Source organism: Gouania willdenowi, chromosome 14, assembly GCF_900634775.1.
Source record: "Gouania willdenowi chromosome 14, fGouWil2.1, whole genome shotgun sequence".
NCBI classification, from domain to species: Eukaryota; Metazoa; Chordata; class Actinopteri; order Blenniiformes; family Gobiesocidae; genus Gouania; species Gouania willdenowi.
The window spans coordinates 8,597,395-8,622,812 of record NC_041057.1 but is presented as its reverse complement, the minus strand read 5'-3'; the positions used below and the strand labels follow the sequence as shown (position 1 = coordinate 8,622,812).

General features: G+C 39.2%; 1 protein-coding gene across 5 annotated transcripts in view; it reads right to left on the bottom strand.

The window, feature by feature from the left end:
* Positions 1-25,418, bottom strand: part of fryb (furry homolog b (Drosophila)) — a 48,369-nt gene that overhangs the window by 3,577 nt on the left and 19,374 nt on the right. For 2 of the 5 annotated variants that reach the window (XM_028465819.1, XM_028465821.1), the window contains exons 14-66: positions 25,213-25,299; positions 24,654-24,825; positions 24,437-24,569; positions 23,452-23,559; positions 23,234-23,360; positions 22,210-22,323; positions 21,903-22,067; positions 21,283-21,369; positions 20,925-21,184; positions 20,644-20,833; positions 19,497-19,621; positions 18,879-18,936; positions 18,252-18,343; positions 17,900-18,072; positions 17,571-17,731; positions 17,359-17,469; positions 17,075-17,229; positions 16,313-16,412; positions 16,062-16,233; positions 15,719-15,969; positions 15,494-15,640; positions 14,373-14,541; positions 14,174-14,264; positions 13,978-14,051; positions 12,877-13,027; positions 11,631-11,734; positions 10,979-11,070; positions 10,791-10,884; positions 10,419-10,638; positions 10,137-10,258; positions 9,818-10,005; positions 8,466-8,560; positions 8,183-8,381; positions 7,854-8,075; positions 7,471-7,669; positions 7,273-7,370; positions 6,914-7,084; positions 6,609-6,749; positions 6,327-6,512; positions 6,078-6,242; positions 5,888-5,962; positions 5,351-5,521; positions 5,171-5,179; positions 4,459-4,653; positions 4,228-4,365; positions 3,928-4,142; positions 2,550-2,754; positions 2,297-2,446; positions 2,072-2,170; positions 1,902-1,985; positions 1,597-1,614; positions 1,284-1,394; positions 341-576 (exon numbers count right to left, since the gene is read on the bottom strand). In XM_028465819.1, the coding sequence (XP_028321620.1) occupies positions 341-576; positions 1,284-1,394; positions 1,597-1,614; positions 1,902-1,985; positions 2,072-2,170; positions 2,297-2,446; positions 2,550-2,754; positions 3,928-4,142; positions 4,228-4,365; positions 4,459-4,653; positions 5,171-5,179; positions 5,351-5,521; positions 5,888-5,962; positions 6,078-6,242; positions 6,327-6,512; positions 6,609-6,749; positions 6,914-7,084; positions 7,273-7,370; positions 7,471-7,669; positions 7,854-8,075; positions 8,183-8,381; positions 8,466-8,560; positions 9,818-10,005; positions 10,137-10,258; positions 10,419-10,638; positions 10,791-10,884; positions 10,979-11,070; positions 11,631-11,734; positions 12,877-13,027; positions 13,978-14,051; positions 14,174-14,264; positions 14,373-14,541; positions 15,494-15,640; positions 15,719-15,969; positions 16,062-16,233; positions 16,313-16,412; positions 17,075-17,229; positions 17,359-17,469; positions 17,571-17,731; positions 17,900-18,072; positions 18,252-18,343; positions 18,879-18,936; positions 19,497-19,621; positions 20,644-20,833; positions 20,925-21,184; positions 21,283-21,369; positions 21,903-22,067; positions 22,210-22,323; positions 23,234-23,360; positions 23,452-23,559; positions 24,437-24,569; positions 24,654-24,825; positions 25,213-25,299 (7,475 nt within the window). Of the gene's footprint in view, positions 1-340; positions 577-1,283; positions 1,395-1,596; positions 1,615-1,901; positions 1,986-2,071; positions 2,171-2,296; positions 2,447-2,549; positions 2,755-3,927; positions 4,143-4,227; positions 4,366-4,458; positions 4,654-5,170; positions 5,180-5,350; positions 5,522-5,887; positions 5,963-6,077; positions 6,243-6,326; positions 6,513-6,608; positions 6,750-6,913; positions 7,085-7,272; positions 7,371-7,470; positions 7,670-7,853; positions 8,076-8,182; positions 8,382-8,465; positions 8,561-9,817; positions 10,006-10,136; positions 10,289-10,418; positions 10,639-10,790; positions 10,885-10,978; positions 11,071-11,630; positions 11,735-12,876; positions 13,028-13,977; positions 14,052-14,173; positions 14,265-14,372; positions 14,542-15,493; positions 15,641-15,718; positions 15,970-16,061; positions 16,234-16,312; positions 16,413-17,074; positions 17,230-17,358; positions 17,470-17,570; positions 17,732-17,899; positions 18,073-18,251; positions 18,344-18,878; positions 18,937-19,496; positions 19,622-20,643; positions 20,834-20,924; positions 21,185-21,282; positions 21,370-21,902; positions 22,068-22,209; positions 22,324-23,233; positions 23,361-23,451; positions 23,560-24,436; positions 24,570-24,653; positions 24,826-25,212; positions 25,300-25,418 lie in introns of all 5 variants that reach the window. The other 3 variants (XM_028465817.1, XM_028465820.1, XM_028465822.1) reach the window with 2 other exon arrangements.

Below are 25,418 nucleotides of genomic sequence, written 5' to 3'. Positions count from 1 at the left end.
AAAGAATAATGTCATTTTCATCAGTATTCATTTATTTTTTTCAATTACTAGACATTTCAGGTGACCCCATTTGTTATCCGGGCGACCCCACATGGGGTCATGACCCTAAGGTTAAAAAAAGCTGAATAAAGGTGACAAACTTTAATTGTTTTAAATAAACTAAATTAGGATATTATTATTAATGTGATAAAGTGCTTCTTCAATGTGAGACAAGATGTCTGGTACCGAAATTATTTAAAAACTTTATTTAAAGTTTGAAAAATGGCTCTGGTTTTCATTTCCAATAACAAAAGTAACTCCAACACACGTTGGGGACTTTATCGAGCAACGTGTCACTCACCTGCACTCTTGGATGTATCGCACTGCTTTAGTGAACTCGCGGTTCTTAAGGCACTCGAGTATGGCCTGCACGGCTGCCTCTGAGGTGGAGAAGTTGGGCACGACCATGGCTGCTACCTGGGTGGCATGTGCGTGAGTGTGGGCCAGGTGATTGTGCTCGAGATCGCTGGCTACGGCCGCCTCCGCAGCCTGCAGGCTGCTCCTTAGGTCAGTGAGCTCTCGAGACATGTTCAGCAGCTGTGAAGAGGAAAAACGTGAGTGAGCTACGTGGATTTTTGCAAAAGCTTAAAGGAATGATGGGAAACTCTTTTTTTTAAGTTTCTTAACAGGATTCTGTAAAGATCAGACTTGAGAGAAAAGTATTGTGAAATGGATGTAGATCAGACTGTTTTAACTTGAGGCTCGTCCTCTTATTAAAAAGAGAAACAATTCTTCATTTGTCTAATTTGAACCAGACAGACTTTGTATTCCAATTAGTGTTTAAAACATTAAACCAAAAACTGTTATTTTTCTTTAATGATTAAATGTATCTATCACAATCTGTCACAAAAAAAGCTTCTATGAAGGTATTAATGTGAATATGTAAGTGTGATTCTACACATGTAAACACATTAAAAACTTTGTATTATTTACAAGACTTAAGAAATTAATGCTGAGTTATTGGCTATTGAACAAGGAAGAGCTTTATTTGATTTGTTTTCCTTTTTTTTCTTCCTTTTTTCACTTCATCCCACTCCATTTCGGGCATTTATGTTTAATTTTTGTATGTTGTTTCATGAGCCATATATAGACTTGATTTGCACAGAATGTATTTCCTTTTTTTTTACAACCTTTTTGTGTTTGTTTTATTGCTGAGCTTGAAATAAATAAAAGGTTGTTTGCTTTCAGACTCCTCCTTTAAAAGCAAAGCATTTTCTCTAATTATCGTGTGAGTAACGTCTCACCTCTGGCACAGAGCTGATGGCGTGAACTTGACCGATGAGCGAGCAGTAGGACTGGAATAGGAGCAGGAGCTGGAAGTGTAGCTTGTAAAGCCTCTGACAAAGCTCCAGTTGCTGAATGAAAAATGTTCACGGGAGAAAAAAAAAGAAAACATCAGATTCAGCATTAGCGGAGGAAATACAACAGTATTTAATATTTGCACTGCAAAAACATGCAGAGAAATGTGTCAACACTGTAACTATCTAATCTTCATGTTCAAGGCAATTAAAGCAGTTAAAGAGAAGAAACATGTAAGAAAAAAAAAAAAAAACTTACTGCAAGAGACTCCATTTGCTACACAGCAAGAGAGCGTGTTATGGCATCAGAGAGGAAGCGAGAGGAAGACAGTGTCAATCAAACACATGCAGCAGTTAGGCAACAAAGAGTTTTAATTATACCCATCAGTGTCTGAAGGCAAAGTCACGTTGGTAAAAGACATAACACACAGCAAACGTGCAAAGATCGTAAACATTTCGAGGACATGAAACCACAGAGAAACAGCAACAGACAGAATGAAGCACAGGTTAAGAGGTGACTAATATTTGTGTGTGTGTAAAACCTTAATAAGAAGTCAGCAGTACCTTCTCTTCTGAGTCTCCAGGCTGACAGGTAACCACACTCTCACCTGGACACCTGGGAAATGTGTCCTTACAGTTTCTCAGCCACTGTGGAAATGAGAAGAATAAGTTTGACATACAGAAACGTAAAAAGATAAGAGTTGTTCTCCAAACGTTTCACCTTTTTGACTTACCAGCAGTGCAGCCTCTTCTCGGGTGTTGTACGTATCCAGGTACTCTTGCAGCTCCAGTGCACTGAACTTCATCTTTTCCAGGAGTCCGTATGACATGATCTATAATGGTTAAAACATGTTTTCTAAATTTTGACTAGCAAGACACAAATTAGATACTAATTTATTGACTAGGCTGGTTTTTTCAAACATTGATGACTCAGCATTTAGGCAGCCGGCAGCACTCACAGTGTCAGCATCGATGTAGATTGTAGGACAGTCTGAGCTCGTGGTGAGCATCTGTGACGACCTGAGGAACTTCGATCCAATGCCCCTCAATCCCTCCCCAAGGTATGTGGCCACGTCAGTCGTCAAGGAGCAGAATTTGCCCTGGATGTTCTGATTGAGAACGAGAAATATTCCACAAAAATTTCCCCACACATAAACTTTCCTTTTTCTCTCTAATGTAAGTGATTTAAAATTAAATTCTAATTTGATTTACCTTAAACAAGGATGAGAAGACTTGAAAGGTGTAGACGGCACAGGATCCATCAGAGTCGGTCACAAGCTGGTTGATGTGAAAACGCCAAGCCTCCTCTGCGTCGTCACACACCGTCGGTTGGAAAGCTGCCAAGATGGCGGAGAAAAATGGAGAAGGGGGAGGAGGGAAGCCAAGGTCTTCCAAATCATCTACATCGTCACGTAAGCTGTCGCACAAGAAATAATAAACAAATCAAATAAAGAGAACTAAATAGCTCAAAACATTAATTAACTTGGTTTTATAAAAAAAAGGTGGAAAATAGTTACAATATTTCTATTTTTATTTCTAATTAGGTTAATGGCCAAAACAAAATTTGTTCTAGTAGGCTTTGTTTGAGTGCTTAAAGACTTAACACATGACTTTTAAAAAGAAATCTTTAATTTGATTCAGATCTCTTCACTCTACAGTAAACAATTTGAGGTTAAAATTGTATTAATCATTCAAATATTAATTATTTGGTGAATTGCAGTGTTGCCCTAAGGCAGTGGTTCCCAAATTGTTTGAGCTGTGCCCCCATTTTGAACAACAAAAAACTCTAAGGGCCCTCCCATTGCAAAATGTAAAAATAAATTAATAAGGGTTTAAAAAAAAGTATGACCTTTTATGTAAAAAATTAAATTTGGACTATTCTTCAAATCTCATAAAAATTACTTAATAACTAATAATTCAAGAACAGTGATCTCTATATTATTAAAGTGCAAAAAAAAAAACAACCTCTCAGACCTCCCCTCATCGCAAAAAAAAAAAAATATATGTATGTTTTTAATTGAAAAGAAAGGTTAAAAAAGTGTGACCTTTTTTGAAAAAAAAAAGAAATTTACATTTGAATATTCTTCTTTAAATCTGATGATGATAACTACTGATAAACAGTTTTAAATCCAAGTTAAAGGCACCTTTTTCCCTACTGCATATGACTGAGAGGGATATTTTTAATCATATTGTTGTTGATTTAATGTTTTTACTGTTGATTTTACATTTTCAAAATTTTTTTCTGATGCACTTTTTAATCATGTAAAGCACACTGAATTGCCTATACAAATACATTTGCCTTGCTGTGTCTTTTAAAAATTTTTATTTTTCTTGAGCAACCATGAGCTGCTGAACCCCTCGCACCATCCCTGTCACGCCCCCCAGTTTGGGAACCACTGCTCTAAGGTGTCATATACAGATTCACATTTAGAGAAGTGCCTAAACTTCTTTCATCCCAAGGGTAAGGATCAAGCCCAAAGAAATATTCAATTCTATTCTTTTCTATTCATTACTTTTAATAGTTAAAAAAAAAATAATTAATGTTTTGAGGGGGAAAAATGGGATAAATAATTAAATATGTGTCACTCACCTGGGCAGACAGTTGGGGTCGAGAAAGTCCAGTGGCGGTTGGCAGTACGCTGGGTTGATGTTTCGATCTAAACTCAGCAGTGAATCCTGAGGCTGACCCGGTAAATCCAGAGTAAAGCTCTCACCGCCGTCTGAACCAGGAGGAAGATCATTGGTGCTCAGTGACAGCTCGTCGTCCTGAGCCTGGGTGTCCTCGTCCTCTCCGCACATCCTCCTCTATGGAATCCAACGCAAACCTTTTAACTGAGGAATAGAAAATGTGCACAAGCAAAATGGCATATAAAAGTGGATTATTCCTCACATGGAGGGCGCTGTGGACATCGTGGAGCATTCCTTGTCCAGTGGTTGTTGTGTTGAGTGACTGGAGGTCAGCAGATATGTCATAGGAAGTAGACAGTGAGTCAGTGTGGATGGTTTCATCTGATGGAGAAGGGTTCGTCTGGAGAAAAAAGAGCCGACAATGAAGATGAGTAAAACTAGTCCCAAACTCTTCACTTATTCACGATCGATCGGGCCGCCAGGGGCTACGCACAAGCTGAGAGTGAGACAAGCTCTGGCTAGTGGAGGACTCCTCTTCCTCTGAGGACTCGTCTGAATCATGAGGGTCCTCGTGACCCAGACTGGGAGTGCTGCCCGAATGCTGGCTCTCTTCCAACAGATCGCCCAACTCTGTGCTGTCCAGAGATCGCCGGCGTACGCCCCAGTTGAAGTTATCAACGGTTTCTCCCTGGATCAAGCACGCACGCACGCACGCACGCACACGCACACGCACGCACACACACACACACACACACACACACACACACACACACACACACACACACACACACACACACACACACACACACACACACACACACACACACACACACACACACACACACACACACACACACACACACACACACACACAGGGGGTTGCTATGGCGGTACATCCCAGTGAAATCCCTTTTCCAAAACAGTGAATAGCTGCTTAAGTTATCAGCAAAAGACGCTATACAGATCATCATTTTTGGCATTAGAAATATACTTGAAAATTTACTTGCATTCGTTCAGATAATCTTCTAAACTACATGATTTATCGCTGTTATTACAAACACCAGCATTGCCAAAAATGTTGTTCTGCAACCAAGCTGCGAGAGAACATTAAAACACCATGTTTTTTGTTTTTAGGAACAAGTGAGCCAGCAACACCATAGCGCTAATTAAAGCTGATGTTAAGTGCTCAGTGTGAGACACCTTACCTGGAGCTCCTAGGGCAGCGAGGGGGAGAGAGAGAGACACAAAGTTAGACAGACAAAGCAAATCTTCTCTAATCCTCAATGTTGAGCAGAAAGGAGAAAAAGAGTAAAATGTTTAAAAAAGGCAGACATTTCAATAAAAAAATCTGTCAATTAACTATTTCAAGGTGATTTAAATTTCACCTCTCCATCTTCCAGTTCCACGTCCAAGAAGTCAAAGTCCCGGAAAACCCTGAACTGCTGCTCACTGGCAGTGTCGTCCAGGGTGTCCTCTCTGGTGCCACCCTCCTCAGACGACATGCCGCTCTCTCGCATCTCCATCATGTCTAGGTCTCCACAGGAGGAGAAGATCACCTGAGGATAAGGAAGAATAAGCATGAGTTTAAAAAAGGCTGAAAATAAAAATATGCCAACATTAAAAAAATCTGTATTAATCAATTAAAAAAAAAACTGATCAGAAGTCTGTATTTCATAAGGTTAGAGCAGGGGTGTCCAATTCCGGTCCTCGAGGGCCACTATCCAGCATGTTTTAGATGTTTCCCTCTTCCAACACACCTGATTCAAATGATCAACTCAGCTCTGCAGAAGCTTGATAACAATCCTAATCATTTGAATCAGGTGTGTTGGAAGAGGGAAACATCTAAAACATGCTGGATAGTGGCCCTCGAGGACCGGAATTGGACACCCCTGGGTTAGAGGATATGACTGTAGGTTACTTACTGATGGGTTCTTGGTGAGTCCTACTTCCTGTCCACACAGAGACAAGACGTTCACCAGCTTCTCTCTGGTCCTTTTCTATATGTAAAATAAAAATAAATGAGTGTATGCTTGTGGGAAAAGACAGACAAACCTTGCAAAAATTCACAATAATCTCTTGTTGTTGACATCTGGAAGTGAGGCTCAAAGCTACCTGAGACGATTGCGGCCGCCTCCAGCTCACAGGCACCAGTATAGTGTTTGAATTGGAACCAGAGGAAGTGGAGGAAGTACTGCGAGTTACAGCCATGGCTCTGGCCTTCCCCTCCCTCACTCCTGAGCCTTGGAGCTCATCAAACCGACGGCCAATCACTGGTGTCTGTGATTAAAAAAAACAATGTTAGCTCTTGAGTATTTTATTAGGTCACATTAAAAATAACTTCTTTAAAATTTCTTCCCGCACCTCTGAGATGTCGAAAGTGAAATCCAGAGTTTTTCCTGGCAGAGCTTTGGATGAGCCGTCCCACACTCTGCTGACCTCCAGATTTGACAGATCGCCCTGAGAGTGGCCGTACACTGGGTGAACAAGGCTGGCCGAGCGGGAAACCACTAACTTTAAGATGTTTAAAGCATCTTTCCAATGTACTGTCTGCAAGATTAGAAAACAGTGTCAAATGTATGAGTTTGTTTGGAGTCGTCACAAAGTTAAAAAAAAAACAAAAAAAAACCATTAATAAACAATAACCTGAACAAACTTTTCGATGGTCTTTGTGACATCAGCGTTAAACTGTTTGACTTGAACAGCAGTCAAGTCCATGTGGCTGAGCAGGCAGTAGATGATCTGGAGAAGAGATTGCTGCATACTGGGAAGGCCTTTTTCCAACAGCTGGGAGAGCACCAGTGGAATTTTAGTATTGATATTAGTTTTTAATGTCATTAAACCTTCTACAACATTAGATACAATACAAAAACAAATATAAAAACGAAATCTGGGAGGTATAAAGAAACAAAGTAAATATGAAAACATGATACGTTCTTTTCGAAGCTCACCTCTGCCATGTAGGTGACCATGTTCAGTGTAATGTCAGAGAAAGCCTCGTGGAGGTAGCGGCACACCACACTGACCCAAGAGAATGGGTCACGTGTGTAGGATCGGGTTTTATAGAGTGTCATCACGTGAGCTAAATGAGACAACTTTGTGTTCTTCTCCACCAAACACACCTGAAAGAAGAAGTGAGTTTTTGTTCAGCAAAATAAGCTGATAGAACTGTTGTAGCTTTGCTCAATTTTTGTGAATCTTAAAAAAGCTGTCACACATGTTTTTTTTTTTTAAATTGAAGCAATACTCAACCCAACCTGTAAAAAGCTAAACCTATGAGTCTGAAAAGAAGAGACAGATATTGTCTTACCTGTGCGATCCTCTCAGCACTTTCTTTACAAAATTGAGTTGGGTGCCCAAAGTGTTGCACTAAGTGAGGCAGCAGACAGAGCACATTCAGAGGGAATCCTGCAAAGAAAAGACAAAGTTAAACTTTCACTTGAAAACATATGAGATCAACTTTAGAAAGCTTCACACAAAACAAAAATGAGTGGCTCCCATGACTTGCCGATGGATTGTGAGCTGTCGACGACAGGCACTCTGGAAACTGGTGTGAGTTGGCAGAATAGCTGTAAGGTGAGGTCGGATGTGGCCTGGGAGGTGAAGCCCTTCAACAAAAGATGCTGAATTCCAGAAAACCCGCTCCACCTCAGCTGAGCCTGCAGTTTCTCAAGCCTTTCTCTGTTTTCTGCTCGATCCAAGGGCACCTGGGACACAGCGACTATCCTTTCAGTGATTGATGTAACATCTTTACATGTTTCATAAAGAAAGACTTGATTGTGGTTGAGCAACATGTCAAAGCACATGCTTCATTCTTTTATTTCTACTATAGTTTTATCTCTGAAATAACTTCCCCTGTCAGGAACTAGGATGTAAGTCTGATCTTCTTACCTTCGACAACAGCTTGTGCACAAGGCGAAGTGACATCTGGTATTCAAACTCAAAATCTGACTCCATCAGTGAAACCGCCACCCAAAACACCGTAGCCAATATCGATGAAGGATGTGAAATGTGAGCCGGATCGGACAGAACACTTGGATCTATGCGAGTGGTTGATGACGTGCAGGACCCTGGAGTTCTTCCCATTCGAGCCAGACCGTGACTGTTACAGGCCTGCAGACAAAAATGAAAAAAAAGATTACATTATCTGCATACACTCTGCCTGGCAGTTCTTCCAAATGGTTTAAAGGCTTAATTAGAAAAGGATCCGATCCTCTTGCCTGTATGCGATCCAGGGTTGCACTGCGGGGAGGATCACACAGTTGGTTCACGTAGTCACCAAACTTTTTGGGGACAGAGTAGGAGCGCTGATGCCGCTGCGATGACAGACCAACAAACCCTGGAATGGGAAAATTAAGCTGACCGGTGCTCTTTCTATTCATTAGTTTTTCACTCGTCACAAAGTCTGGTGAGGATGTCCTGTCAATGAAAGAAGAAAAAAAACAATTAATCCTGAGGAATTTGTGATAAGACTCAAGATCCACTTATAGAACAGAAGCTGACCGGGTTAGAGCTGCCATGAGGTCGCTGTTTTTTAGACACTCTGCTAGATTCACCACCACTGACTCCAACGTCAACAGCACCTCCATCACATAGCCCTGAAACACATACAACACACAGACACATTCATCAAGGCAAATTTATTTGTATAGTACATTTCATACACAAGGCAACTCAATGTGCTTTACATGATAAAACATTCAACTGTTTAAAATCAATAAGAACATTTAAAATCATCAGTAAAATCAATTCAAATCATGAATAAACTCATTACATCAACAACATGACCAAAAATCTCTCTCTCAATCATATGCAGTAGAGAAAAAAAGTGCCTTTAACTTTGATTTAAAAATGTTCGCATTGGATGCTGACGTCAGCTCTGCTGGCAGTTTGTTCCACTTCTTTGCAGCATAACAACTAAACGCAGCATCACCATGTTTACTGTGAGCTCTGGTCTCCACTATCTGACCTGTGTCCATAGATCTGAGAGACCTGCTGGGTTCATACCTGACTAACATGTCACTGATGTATTCTGGACCAAACCCATTCAAAGATTTATACACCAGCAGCTGATGATTAATAACTGCACTTCTTGTAGCGTTGACCTTTGACAGCATGTGCAGACAAGAGGAAAAAATAAAAAAATAAAAAAATACGCCAGCAGCAGAACTTTAAAATCTATTCTGAGGCTGACTGGGAGCCAGTGTAAAGACTTTAAAACTGGAGTATTGTGTTCTGACCTCTTTGTTCTGGTTAAGACCCGAGCTGCAGCGTTCTGAACCAGCTGTAGCTGTTTGATGCTCTTTTGGGGGATTCCTGTCAGAAGACCATTACAATAGTCCAGTCTGCTGGAGATAAAAGCATGGACCAGTTTCTTCTGATCTTTCTGAGTCATTAAACCTTTCACTCTGGAGATGTTCTTAAGGTGGTAGAAGGCTGTTTTTGTGACAGATCTTACATTCAAAAGTCAGATCAAATCTGAGTCAATCAGAACACCAAGGTTTTTGACTTGGTCTTTAGCTTTTAAAGATCGAGACTCGAGATACTTGCTGATAGCAGTCCTCTTTTCCTTGTTACCAAAGACAATCACCTCCATCTTGTCATGGTTTAGTTGAAGGAAGTTTTCACTCATCCAGGAGTTTACTTTTTCTAAGCTGTCACACAACACCTCAATGGGACCATAGTCATCTGGGTTCAGTGATAGATATAGTTGTGTGTCATCTGCGTAGCTCTGATAATCAACCTTACAGTTCTGAAAAATTTGTCCTAAAGGAAGCATATAAAGGCTAAACAGAAGTATTTCCCATTCCATTTTTATTTGATTTTTTTAGCCTCCCTTTTTATCTTTCTCTCACCTGCACCTCGTCTCCATGTTCTCCTACAACTTCCACGAGACGCGAGACGAGGTCAGCGACAGCGTGGTTGTTGATTGGCTGTTTTAGAGCTCTAAAGATCTGGAAGGACCGCCCAGCATAATGACGAGAGGAGCTGCACAGAGCCGTCTGCAAGGCCACGTCACTCAACTGCTGCTCCAGGTGGAAGTCTGTGCAAGAGTAAAAATATTGATATTAGACAAAAACACAAAAAAATAATTTTTTAATCCATTCATTGGAACAAATACATTTTAATTCTAAAAGTACGATGAATACAGTGTCTCATGCGGAGGCTTCCTACCCGATTTGGATTCTTTAAGGACTGAGATGACATGTCGTAGGAAGTTGGAGAGTTGCTCAGTGCTCTTAGAGTTGGGGTTCTTGGGTGTGATGTCCTCGTGTACCCACATTGGTCCAAACGCTCTGAGCAACAACAACACAGTACTCCAGGCACTGTATACCCACCACCAGTAGCACCACATACCCATTACAAAAGCACTATATTTGCACACATGCACACAAACACCCTTTGGAAACCACTGTATCTACCACTGGGTTGCACAAAATGCTAAAAGAAGTTTACCTTGTGGAGAGAAACTCTATGAGTTTGTTTGTCTTCTCATCGGTCTCATTCTGTGTGTCTTCCAGATCTTCCAGATCATCGGGTGTTACGAGTGGCAGATTTCCAACACTGCCTGCAGTGCTGCCACCACCCAAACTAGCGGAGGATGAGTTGGAAGTGGAGCTGAGCCCAGAGTCCACCACAGGAGAGGTCTGCCACTCACGGAGGAAGTCAGGGGTGTCTATGGTAACAGAAAAAGGTATTCATTAAAGAAGATCCGGCACTGAAATGTGTAGAAAAAAAATTTCCCTTTTTTTGTTGTTGTTTTTTTTAATAAAAAAGGCTCAAAGATTTATTTAAGGTGATAAAATGTGACCGTGTTGTTGCGCTTACGTGACTGCTGATACTCAGTGTGGTAGCTGGACTTAATGGTTAGAGTCTTGTTGTCACTGATCTCCCTTGTAAGCATCAGAACCGAAGCAATCACCTGAACACACAATAAACATGGAGTCATTACTGACTGGCATCTAAATATGCTTTTAGGGCAGACAATTAACAAGCTGTGGATTCCCTTATCTCACCTGAAAGTTGTTGTTGCAGGAAAGAGCGATGAGTAGGTGGAGAAGGAGACGTTTGCTATGTTCATAGACTTCTGGTCTATAGTGGTCCAACCCTGGTGAAATAAGTAGATATTAACACAATTACTAACTACGCGAAACATTGAAAATATGGTTATTTGGATGGAAAATATTTTCCATTATTAATTACAAACAATTTGTCATCAACAAAAGCTTTTGAGCTAAGAAGTCACATACATCATCACAGATGTCAATGTGGAGTTTAAAACATGACAGAAAGACAAATACTTTAACAGCTCATTGCTCAGTGTAACATAGATTAAATGATACTTGACAGGTTAAACATTGGGTTGGTCCAATGGACATTTTTCCTACACAGCTGACATGGTAGGTATGTGTCTTCATGTATGGGAAATAGCCTGTAGTTACATAACAGTACTGTTGGAATTCTGTCTATGAGGGATGCACAAAGAGGCACCTTTAGAGCCTATTAGCCCACTGTACATGTCAGCACACAAGAACACTGATGTTTGAACGTTTCTTTTTTTTTCTCAGGGTCCATCGCTTAAAATGTCACTCTACTCAATCAGTTCAGATAAATCATCATAAGTCAAAGTCGACTAAAATAAAGAAACGCGGTCCTATTCATTCTCACCTAAAAAGAGGGCGTGGAGTAGCAGAGGCAGATGTAGAGCCCAGTCCTCTCTGACGCTGTGGTCCACCACCAATTCAGTCATGAAGATTACAGCAATGTTACACCTGAGGAGGAACAAACAAAAAAATGTCTAACAACAAAATAAACTATTTTTTTTACCACCCCCACAAAAAGAAAAAAAATAAATAAATATTGGTAGCTTTTGTGAAAAGCAGTTATTGTTTTCAGTTTGCATGCCCAAGGGTCAGGAGTTTGATTTCCGATCAAAGGGTATTTTAATAACCATTTTCATTAGTATACTAATCACCCACCCCCGAACAACCTCCATCCTCCCCAAATTAGGTTAATCTGTCCTCTGTATTGTATTTAACCAACTCTATTCCACTCTTCTGACAGGAATCCCCCAAAAAGAGCATCAAACAGCTACAGCTCGGGTCTTAGTCAGAACATATTAGTCCAGATTTAAAGAGTTTACACTGGCTAGTAGTCAGCCTCAGAATAGACTTAAATGTATAAATATGTGAATGGGTTTGATCCAGAATACATCAGTGAGATGTTAGTCAGGTATGAACCTAGCAGGTCTCTCAGATTTATGGTCCCAGGTCAGATAGTGGAGCCCAGAGTTCACAGCAAACATGGTGATGCTGCTTTTAGTTGTTATGCTGCAAATAAGTGGAACAAACTGCCAGCAGATCTGAAATCAGCATCCAATGTGAACCTTTTTAAGTCCAACTTAAAGGCATTCTTTTTCTCTACTGCGTATGACTGAGAGGGAGATTTTTAATCATTTTATTGGTAATTCAATGTTTTTTTACTTCTGATTTTATTGGTCTTGTTGAATTTTAAACTGTCTAATGTTTTCTGTTGTATTTTTTAATCATGTAAAGCACAAGGAATTACATTGCGTATAAAATGTACTATACAAATACATTTGCCTTGCCTTGCCTTGCCTAGAGCATTAGAAAGCTAATTTTGAGCCTGTGTACCACACAGCTCTACTCATTCAAAGTAAATATTTTTGAGGTGTCAGGAAAAACACAAGACAAAGTGCAAAACATTTGAATGCTCATTCTTTACATGCTTAGACAGAGCAAGCTGGATTGGCTTCATTCTACGGGAGAGTTTATCTGACAAACAGGAAGGGAGGTGTGACGCTGTGTGAAAGCTCTGCTGAGAGAAGCGCACCCAACTCGCTGTGGGTTCCCTGTAGCTGTTTCTGCACTGTAGGGATTTTGTATGCATTTACCTATGCAGGGGTCCTCTTGGAGTGATGGTTTCTGGGAGATAGTCGACAAGAGGTGCCCAGCATCCTCCATTAACAGGCATAGGTAAAGGTTGAGGTCGGTTGGTTTCCAGAACGTTCAATAGCCATCCGGCATAAGGTGGCAGAGGGTCAGCTGGAAAAAAAGAGTGGTTTACAATTATAGTGGTGAGAAATGCTACAAACACAATTTAATAGAAATACACAGAAAAGAAACATGAATAAATACATTTTAAAGCAGTAAAAATTAAATAGATTCAAAGGCAGATTTTAACAAGTTGCAATCAAAATTGGTTCACATACAAAATATGGATAATAGAATAGTTTTAGGTAAAGAAACTCACAAAACCAAACAGAACTTTCATTTTAACTATAAAAGTGCAACAAAAGTGATAATGAACTATTAGTTATGATTATATATTTACTCTGTATTATTAAGGTGGAACTAAAGGTAACGGTGCATTTACTTTCATTAAACACAAAAAACAACAAAGTCAAAGTGGGAAATTAAAAAAAATTAGCAGACCGATAACCAACACAAGCAGAACCTAAAACCTCCACACAGGAAGAATTCAGGTCTCTTTAAAGAGGCCGAAGTGGTGATTACAACCCTGTGTATGACTGATTTGCTAAAGAAGATGGATGTGCTGCTTCAAAAGTGCATGTTTCTCTTAATATTGTGCAGACATTTTTGTATACTGCAAGATTTATTCTGTTTAATCAATTGTCCTTATGTTTGTGTGAACTACAGGTAGGTTTTCAAGCTAACTTACTGCATTTTAACTGTGTCTTCGCCTCTAAAGAAGGATCAGATAGCATATCAAAATTAAACTCTTACAAGATTGTTGAACTTGATCCAATATTGAGTTTGGTTGAAAAAGACTGAAAATGACTTGTGAAAACTATCCCATTAAAATATGTCCTGATTATTGGAGCGAAGCATTTAAAGCAGACAGCAAAAATCTGTGTCTTGGGGGCCTTTTTATGTAACAGTCATACATGAGAAGGCTGGCAGTCAGACATACTCACGCTGTATGTATACATTCAATCCGCTTTCTCATTCAAGCAAAAACTTAGACAACATACTTTTCTCGTCTTCGTAAGACCCTCCAGAGCTGTTGCTGTAGCGCGACTCCAGTCTGTTGTGTGCTCTGGATCTTCTGTAATCACACACAAAAAATAACAGTTTATACTTAAAGCATTGTTTTTACAGGTTCTACAATTTAAGATGTAGCAAACGTTTGCAAATTTGAGGCAAATTAAATGACTAATAAACACTAACCGTTCTTCACTTTCTCTGCCCAGTTTGCACTCATCTGTGCCTGGCAGGTTGTCCTGTCCAGCGACGACTGTGTTACTGCTGGAGGTAGTGCCTTTACAAAAACAAACTTGAGAGTCAGTTTTCAAAATATTTAGTCAAAAATACACTTTTGTATTTAAATCTGAGGTTTTGTGACATCTGACGAGGCTGGCTCTCTCACCTGTCTGGGAGGTGGGGGCTTTGTTGCTGGCAGCAAAGCGATAAAAAGGTGGATTGTCACAGTGCAAAACCACAGGGTTGACCGGGTCCGTCTGCTGCAACTCAAACAGGAGCTCCTCCATCGTCTGGATGGTGTTGTTACGACATAAGTAGATCACCACTTTCTTGATCTACAAAATGTGAAGATATTTTTATTTTAACTACTAAATTATGAATTTCAAAAAGTGATTAGGACTCCTTTTAACAACCACAACAATAACAAGAGCACTCAGAGAGCGCAAACCTCCAACAAGCGCCAATTCTCCTCTTTGCCAGATATTGGCAGGTATTTGAATCAGAGATCCAGATCATGGTACCATGATCATTCACACTTTAAAGGATTGGAAGAATTTTCTATTCCATTAATAGCCATATAGGTCATAATTTATGAGCTCCCAATTTTTTTTTGAAAAATTGCTTTAAGATCTGCAATCTGGATCAAAGCTGTCTGAAACTCGATGGGGTAAATGAGGAACCAACCTGACATAATAGAATCAAATTTCATAAATATCGGTCAATAATGAACAGAGATATTAATTTTTTAAATTTTCACCAATAATAAATAATAATTTAGAGATTTTTAAATTTTTGAAACTGATCCAGAATCAGTATATTGATCCGGATCCGCTCCAAAATTAAATGAAATCTTCCATGTGGTAAGGTCTATCTTTGGTTAAAATTTTGTCAACATTTGTGAAGTACTTTTGAGGTAATCCTACTAACAGATAAACAAACAAACAAATAAATAAATGCCGTTGAAAATATGAATCATAATACGTGGGTTTTCTCCCACAATCAAAAAACATGTACAGTATGTTTGGCTGAATAGAGTAGCTTAAATTGCCAGTCAAAATTTGTGTGTGAATGTTTGGCTTTCAATGTATGTGGCCCTGCCACAAACTGGCATCTTGTACAGGGTGTAACCCGCCTCATGCCCCATGTGAGCTGGAGAAAGACACCAGCAGACCCCCCTAATTTATATGTATTAATTCATATTCAAAACAAAGTTACAAAAAGCATCAACATTTATATTGTAAAGTAATCCTTTGGCATAGCTGTATATATGGGACTATTTACACTTACATATTGCAGCAGCGTGGTGTCACTGCTGACTCCGCAGAGGCTTACAAGGAACTGCAGAGTGACCCGCAGGTTGTTGCTCCACCTCTCATTTGAAACAAGAGCATTCCAGGCATTCTCTATTTCTTGTCCAGGAACCTCGTCTCCGTACTAGCACAAAAAAATCATCAATCAATAATAATAATAATAATTATCATGCTAGAAGACAAACAAAAACTGGCTTCCTACCTTGGCAGTCATGAACATCAGGTTGTTGAGGACTAGTGACGTAGCCTGCAGTGATCCCCACCCGCTTCCCCTTAGACTAGGGGACACACCCTGTGCCTGACCATGAGGTTCCTCCTCTGGGGTGCAGGGGCTGGAGACAGGTGGTAGAAGCCCTGTGTCCAACAGCTCAATGTTACTGAGCCAAGGGAGCAGGTAGGAGAGCATGATCTGTCGACCGTTGGGATGAGTGGTTGAAAAGCGCTGACTCACCTCTGAGGGGGTCAACAACAAACACAAAGCATGTCAGTTGAAGCTCAAGCTGCAGCATTGTTTTATTTTGACATTATTTTAATTTGGATGTTACCTGAGAAAAGAGGCAGGGTGAGCTCCGGGTACATGCTGGCCAACTGGATGGAGAGCTGGGAGAGGTTGACGCTGTACAGTGGAGGCAGCGGGCCGTGTGTTCCATATAAAATATTACCCGGCTTCTGCTCCACCATTCGCTTTGAGTACGCACACAATTTAGACTCCAACACCTACAGACATTGAATACATTTTAAATATGCATTTTCCTTTAAAACATAAAATGCTACTTTAACTGTGTTTTATGTTGACCTGCATCAGCTGCATGGAGATTTCATATATTTCCCGACTGGTGTCTGAGGCCTTGAACAGCACCAGATTGAGCAATGTCACAAGGTCACAGGGGTAGTTTCTGAAAGAGGATTTCAGCGATTAGGTGCTTTTTCATGAAACAATGACAAGAATGTGTCCAACTAATGCTTTTTGTCTATTAGCGAAATGTATCTCAGAGTGTCGTTAAGAAATCATAACTGGGAATTGTTTTGTATTTGTTCAGTTTCCCCTTTTTTACTCAGTGGAAAGCTGCTCATAAGAGTAAGATTTTCTATTTCATTTAGAAGTTCCTTTAAAAAATAAACTTGTACAGACACACAGGGATGCATGTTTACATGCATTAACAATCTTTAAAACATTACAAATCATTGTATAACATGCATCTGGATAAAAAGCTAATTTTGGATGTGCACGTGTTTTATCTCATTTCGTACGTTCGGAAGACATTTACAAGAGGATAACTGCTTCAATCCCAGGACATTTCATCACAGTCAATACCTGCGGTCTGGAATGGCATTTTCAAAAGGTCATGTTTTTGTTTGCTGCTTTGTCTTCTTCAAATCATTTGCACGCTAATCTTAAACTGAAGACATCTGGTTATTAATGTTGTTTTTTGGGTTTTATTTTTCAAGTATTTTGGTTTTGATTATCCAACATTGTTTTATTATTTGATATACAATTTTTATGGCTAGAGTTTATCTATGAGGAAATTAAGAAAAACCAAATAAAATACAGACCGACCTGTTCCCACAGACTGTGGCAATGGCTTTGAAGCAACCCGATGCTAGCTGGTAGGAGCCGGTAAAGCAGCGGTCCACAGCCCAGTTAAACAGATTACTTTGATCTGGGTTTAGCTCAAGAAGAAGAATGACCACCTCACAGCCCAGCCTATGCACCTGAAAGCATGTATTTCATCATTCAGTGAAACAACATTGCAAAAAACAAAAGAACCACAATTTTAATATTAGGTTTTTAGAATGAATGATACTAAAAATTGTTTTCAGAAGATTGCGGTATTGACGTACCCGTAGATCATGACAAGCCAGAATGTTGTCAAGCCATTTGTAAAGGTAGCCATCAGTAGAAAGACCCACGTTGTCAAATACTGGACCACAACACAGAACTGCAGACATGGCCTGGGACACATTTCAAATAGAAATAGATGTTTACATTTAACCCAACAAGTGAGAGTGGTGGTTTGAGTGTAGAATGGTTGTGGTAGAGGAGGGCAGCCCACCTTTAGAGCACAGTACTGATAGCGAGTGATTTGGTGGTTGCGGTCACTGTAACGATCGAGGGGAGTGAACATAACACTGAATGGTCCAGCCCATTGGCTGAAGAGAATAAAGAGGTGGTGCCTCAGAGATTGTTGAGGGAAGAGAAAACGCCGGTGGTGGACTGCAGCAGACAAATAGAGAACGAAGAAATCAGAGTTAGACTAAACCAGAAATGGATTATCAAGTTAACATCAAAAATTTAAAAAAAATTCAATAAAACTCTAACACTAAATGCACCTCAACACAAACAGTTTTATCACATACCAATATAAGTAATGCAATCAATTACCAGGAACACACTGGATGAGATTGGCCACCATTCCACTGAAATGGGCTCGGATATCTTTAAGGACATCTAGCTCCTTCTCATTCTCAGCCTCCAGGAGCATACGTGTCAGATCCACATACTCCAGGAACAAGGCACCAAGGGCCAGGGAATCCCGTTCCAGAGCTCCATTAGTGCTGCATGATAAATGATGATAAAATAGATGAAGATAAAAAAACAACAACATTTAAATCTAATTGTTCATAATTGTACATGATAAATTTTAGGGCATTTAAACACAACTTTTTGCATATTATATTAATGTAAATAAAACATGGGTAAACCAGTAGATAATATTTCTGTGTGACCTATGTACCTGTCACTGATGACTCTCGCATTAGCCAACAACTCAAAGATCCTGAGCAGCTGCAGCCTGAGAAGGTCTCGTCTCTCTCGACGCTTCTTGTTCTGAAAGTAGAGACAGTTTACCCATTAAACGATGCCTCATCGAGTACAATGGAAACTATGCATGTTATTTTATATTGATTCTTTAATTCTGATACTTGATCTCTGATCATGTTCGGTTGAAACCACATGGTGTATATTACATTTGTTCAATCGTGTGAAAAAACAAGAAGTGGTATGATGGTGCATGTGGGCATAAAAGATAGTCAAAGGAAGTAAAATGTTCCCAGTGTATGTTTTATTTATAGTTTACATATTAAGTACGTAATTTAAAATTGACTTCATCACTCTATACATTTTAAACAAGTCAATTTTCATAAATAGTTAATACCTAAGTTATGGGAAACCTTTACAAGGACTCTATATATAACTGGAAGGATGCTTTTCTTACTGCATCATCTGTTCTATTTTAAAACATCCCATTGGATGTTTACATAAAATCCCATTAGTTGATGTAATCATCTTTCTGTGCAATGAACAGTTCGCTCTCACTCTATTGCTGTGACTCGATGTAAATGTGTGTGAATGTGTGTGTTACCTCAGGTCTACGTTCCAGTGCTTCCTTCATCAGTGGATGAAGCTCTTCAACAAGTTCTCTGCACACACGGATTGTCAAGATTTAGACAATAAAATAATATAGAATCAGATCATTTGTTCATAGTAGCTCTGTTAAATGAGAATGACTAAGTCTTTCTACATATAAAAAGTCAATAATGGTGCTCGCTTGTTACAAATAAAGGTAAAATGGTTTAGAGAGCCCAAACATTCACAGTATACTGAGAGAAATCATTCTCAGAAAGCCCTAATGTCTCTGAGAACAATGAACACCTTTCTTAAACAAACTATAGTAGGTTGAAATATAGTTTATCTTTATCCTGTTCAAAAGGGAAGCTTTGTTTATGAAAAATGTGGTGCATCACTGTCCCTTGAAGAATTCATTTTCTGCATTAGTGACGCATTTTTTGTTCTCTTTAAATATCAGAAGGGTATACATCATTATCCAGCAATGACAGAAATACCCAGACAGAAGGAAATAACAGAGAGCTAAAGAGTGCATACTAGAAAACATTGATAAGTCACCTCTCTCTTTTAGAAAACAGGGTCAGGTTTGGTTGGACTATAACTTTTCTCAATCAAACTTGAGCCACTTCAGTACCTGAACACCAGAGCATTGGTGCAACCAAATCCCAACACGAGAGACTCAGTAATTTCCAGACTTTCAGCTCTCATTAGGGGGACAAGCTGCTTTAGAAGCCAGGCCACAGAAGGAGTTCCGATCACCTACAAAAACACAAGAATAAATGAGCCTCCTAAAACTGACCTGAATAACCTGCATCTCAGAGTCATTTCATTTCCTCCTGCATAGCCATGCAAGTCAACACATTAATAATGCATCATTTGACGTAAGGCAAGCCAACATTTCTTTTTACTGTAGGTAAACACGGTGCATCAAGGACTCAACACCACACCCACACTTACACAGAGAATAAAAACTAATCAACAAACACAAATATACCATATATAAAGAAAAAACTACGGGAGCAAATGTCACACCGCGCCAATATACATTACAGATGGTTTAATTAATCCAACACAACAGGATTGCAATTATCAAACATGTAAAATAACAAGAGCAATCTTTTTAGCTGAGAATCAAATAATTAAAATACATTTTGCACATGCAATGTGATTTACTAAAAATGGAACTGATTTGCAGGAGCTACAGTATTTGGGGTATTTATTTAGGCTGCATGTGTAGGCATGAATGACAAACATTATTCTAAGATTGAATTTGGGATCATAGTGGTATTATTAGTCCCATCAACAACTATTATCCTTAGTTTTATTTTTGTTTTGAATATTGAATTTGTTATCTTATCTTTGTTATTATTTTACGGAAGTGCTTTTGACCAGCATTTAACACTTTTCAAAAGACAAAATAATAAATCTATTCACATGGCTGAAATTGGTTTTCATAAATCATGTTTTTTCAAATTTAAAAGAGAATTTATCTTATCACTGGTTTTCCCCCTCTATAAAAATAGGTGCTTCCTTTAAAATTATAACAATTACCTAAATAATATTAATTACACTAATTGAAATATGTGTAAAATCAATATATTATAAAATATTTTAATTATCATTTAAACTTTTGTTCACAAATTAAAGTCAATCAAGTCTCCAAATAAATTGTATAGTATGTTTAGATGTACAGATAAACAATATTGTGCTCTTCAATGGGTTGAATTACATTTTTGCCGCATGACACTGGGATTTTTCAACGCGCACACATTCTCACGCACCTTGTTGTCATACGTGACGCTCCCATCCGGAGTGGTGGCGGTGATTTCAGGAGTAGAAGCTCTGAGATGTCCAGGTGACATGATGCTCGGCTTAGCCACGCCCAAACAAAGGATCAGGTAATTACGCCACAGTGAGATGTAGCTGTCGCTTGAGCCTGCCATGCTCGTCTTCTTAGCATTTACTGGACTACTACAAACACGTGCGCAAATAAACAGCAAAAGGTCACCTTTTTAGCTCACACACCTTTCTCGTTAAATAATGCTATTGAGTTATTTCGTACTTGGGGTCGATCAGAGGCAGAAGTAGCTGCAGCCGTGTGAAAGCATAGGGCCAGGCGTAACCTAGAGCAACGGGGCAGTGCTTGGGCAGGTGTTCCTGCCGCAAGAAGATGTGCAGGCAGAGCACCCATGGATCCTTCACGCACTGGGCAAAAATCCAAACGTGACTGGGGCTCTTCACGTCGTACGAACTGCTCACTAGCCGTGCTGTCCACTCCACCAGCCACTGCAGGTCCACGTGGTGATTGAGCGGCAAAGTGGACTGAGGAAAAAAGGAGGGATTTAAAGAGAATGAATACATTGTTGTTAATTACAGATAGTTCTGAATGTATAAGAATATTGTTACAGAAGTATACTTACTGAGTCAGAAACAGCCACATGAACAAAGCTGTCCATGACTGCTGGGCTCAGCTGGTCCATGATCTCTATCATTGGTTTGTCATCATCCTGCAGATTGAGATGTAAATCTGTTCACATCACAACGCTGTGAATTGGGAAATTTCAAATCATAGCCGCAGTTTCTTTATGTAACAGGGTCAATTATGTAAGCATGTAAAATATTTCTTACATTAGTTATAATATACAAATTCTCTGTCATCTAAAGTTTATTTTATTTACATTTATTTTAGTTCATACCTGACAAGTTAGGCCTCCAAGTCAGTATGTGGAATTCTACAAACGTTCATGTTTTAATGTAACACTGCCGTCTATATCTAGCGTCCCAACGTCTTTATTTCTTCCCCTTTTGTCACTGATCTATGTGCGAGAGGTAAGCAATAAAATATCTCCGCTAGTTTAGTTTTTGAGTTAGTTGGCTATATTAAACCTGTTCTAAAGTGCTTCCGATGTACCGTAACACGTTTGTGTCGTTTGATTTGTGTAGGAGCATATTTGTGGATTTGTCTGACAGGAGTTTCATCTTTAACACAATGCAGATTCAGACTGGACCTGTTGCATTTATCCGGCTCCTTTAACTGTACCTCAGCATGTCCCAGAGCAGTGAAAAGGCAGCGGATTTCTCTCAACACACCCACGGCCAGTTTCCTGGTGCTGATTTGACATGAGCAGAGGAGCAGCAGGGCTAGACCTTCCACTGCATGGAGCACTGAACAATGAGGGCTTCGCTCTGGTAGTCTGGGACTGGCCTAATGAGTGCAGGACATAAGGAAGAAAAGAGCCAGTGAGGAAAAACCAAGATAAAAAAAGACAGTCACTGACATATTCATTACGTAACGATGAAACACATTTTGGTTGAAGGGCTGCTGGATTTAGGTGCAATGTACAAACCTCAACTCCCCCGCGCGTCTTCCCCTGGAGCTGCAGAGCTAACCTCCACTGTGTGAGCAGCTGCAGAAGGAGCTTCACAGATGCATCCTGCAGGCCCTGGTGGGTGTCTTGGACCTAAAAATATTTGGAAAAAGAAAGTTCAGAAGTTCAGGAAAAACTCATGAAAGCAACATTGTGTGCACAAGTTACAATAAATATTAGAGGAGCCAGTTACATCATAAAGACAGGAGACAAATAATAAAGTGGATAATGGTTAGGGTTTGAAACACTCGACACACTTTTGTTGTCTTACAATGTTCGAGGTATTTAAAGATAAAGCATGAGTAATAAATGCCATAAAAAGTATTTAAAAAAAGCATATGCTTGTTTATAGTAGCCCAACCTTGGGGTTGTGACCCCATGTCACCTGGAAATAAAATGGGGTCGCCTGAAATGTCACGTAATAATAAAATCAAAACAATTACTGATTAAAATTAAATCTTTACACACACATATATATATTTTTTTTATTATTATTATTTTGCACAGTTTAAAAAACTATGTAATTCAGTGATATTTATTTGTCATTATGTGCGTGAACATGTACATAATGAAATAACGTCCCAAAGTATAAAAGAATAAAAATAAAAAACACAAGTAATACAAAAAGGATATATACAAAAATAATACAAATATAAAACAACATACAAAACAATAATGATAATAATATCATAGGAATAGACATACAGCACAGGAAGTGGCAGAAAGGTCAAAAGAGCTTAGATAATTATGATTATTTTTCGAATTAAAACACCACGTACTGTAAACATTCTCTAACAATTTTGTTCAATACTTCTACTTTCTCAAAAATAAATCTAGTTAAAAAAAAAAAGCAGTATGAAAATATCTGAGCTGGTGTATATTGTCACTTTGTAACAGTATAACAAACATAAATTAAAAAAGTCTCTGGGGTAGTCAGAAATGTGTGATATAAAAATGGTGTCACAACACTGTAGTAGCCTGTTTCTGTGAAGGTGTGCTGTACCTCACGTAAAAGGAAATGTGTGTAGCCAAAGAGGACATCTTCTCTCCAGTCGGAGAAATCAAGTAAGAGGCTTTGCAACGAGTTCTGTGAGATAAGACGAAGCTCGTCGTCCATGTGTACTGTTAGTCTGGAAAGACAAATATTGCAGATGATCCAGGGTGACGACATCAATAAATCATGTTGTATGACACAATCACAGAAAGAAAAAATGCTCTCACCTCGAGAGGAGGTCTATGAGCTCAGGTTTGGACATGCCATCAGGGAGGATCCGTGGAATGGCAGCCACACATGTCCTGAAGAGGTCAATTTTAGGCTTCCTTTCACCGCTGTAGACGACAAATACTTGCTTTTGAAACAGATTTAAGCTAAAACACATGTTTATCAAACCACTAAATATCTAATAATTTCAGCAAGTTCTTTTTGTAGTCTTTTTGAATAATACGCTATGGTTTCATTTTTTCAGACAACTTTTTTTCATAAATTTACTTTGATCTCCTGACATGTTTTGACTGTCAGCTGCCAGTCTTCTTCAGAGGCATCTGCTGCCAAAAAAAGTTCTAGGAATAAATTAAACCTTAACATATTATTAAAAAAAAAGACAAAAATAACTTGCTGGAATTATTAAGTCAAGGACACATTAAAGCGATCTGCAGAACCCTCTGAAGAAGACTGGCAGTTGACAGTCGCAACAGTCAGGAGATCAAAGTAAATTTCCTAAAAAAAAGTCTGAATAAATTAAATCTTAACACAGGGGTGTCAAACTCATTTTAATTTAAGGGCCCTACATGACCTAGTTTGACGTCAAGTGGGCCGGACCAGAAAAACACCTGTTTTTGTGAAGGAAAAAGCACAAATTCAAACGAAATCTTGAATGTTAAGCAATTGTTGAAAATTCCGTAACTTTGCAACAAATTATCTCATAATTTGCAATGCAAATTGACAGAATTCTATGGGACAATATGGAGAATTTTCCAGGTTTATAAAAATAATTGCGATTTATTGTTAATATAAATAATGTAGTAATGCAACCCCCCATCGTATTTTATCTACAATTTATATTGTAATTTGCAAAAATCCCCGTCTTTGCTGTAATTTTTACTTTGAACAAAATCTTCCTGAGGGCCGAACTTGAAAACACAAGTTTACATTTTTATTGAGCGTAACTGCCTAAAAATCATTTCAACCTGATGCTGTTTTACATACGTAATCATGTCCTCCGGCTCTTTGTTGAGCATCTGTGCACTGGTGAGCATCATGCAACGCCCCACTTCCTTGTCCAACTGTCTGAGGATGTTGTCGAGAGCCTTTCGCACCTGGGAGTAGTATAAAGACATGCCTGTGGAGAGTAAAAAAGAAGCAAAACATGAATTTAAAGACAACAGAACGACGATAGCCAGCCGAGCCCCCTGAGCACACAGACCAATGAGTTTTGCTTCCTCCTCTGTCAGCGTCTTGCTGAGGTATGTTTTCTTTTTCTTCAGAGAGTTTCCAGAAGGCAGAGTGGCACCAGTGTTGGGCATGGGAGGCTCTCCGTCTTTCTGCTGCAGGGCATCTGCTATCACCAGGAAGGCTCGCAGGCCTATATTCATACGCTGTGGACAATTACAACATTACATGCTAGATTAAAGCTCATTTATAGCACAGGTTCCACAGTTCAAATTAACAAGCAGCGTTTAAGCAATAAAAGCCTAATTGTTTGCAGATGTATTAGACGAGTATTAATGTAGTGGCCTTTGAAGAAAACTGTACATAGTTATGTGCACTACTGGCTGCAAATGAATTAAGTTTATTACTCCAGTGGTCCGGCTGAAGATATATAAATTTATCCTATAGTCTTATCAGAAAACATACACTTCTGTCTGAACCTTCCCTCCACCACAAAATATAAGTTGTACTGCTCCCTTCTGTAACATGATTGGAGAGGACAAGCTTCTATAGTGCACGTGACGTGACTGGATGCCTAAGTCTCCTCATGTTACCTCTGGGTTGAGGCTGAAGGCTTTGGCAGGTTTTCCAACGCTCAGCAGGTCAAATATGATCTCCTTCATGGCAAAATCCAGTCTCTCCTGAACAACAAAAACATTCTCATGTTGTTTTAAACAGTTAAAAAACAACAACACGTAAAATCTATTTAAACAAAAGCTTTATTATAAACATAGTAGTTTCAATAAATCCTGGATCACAT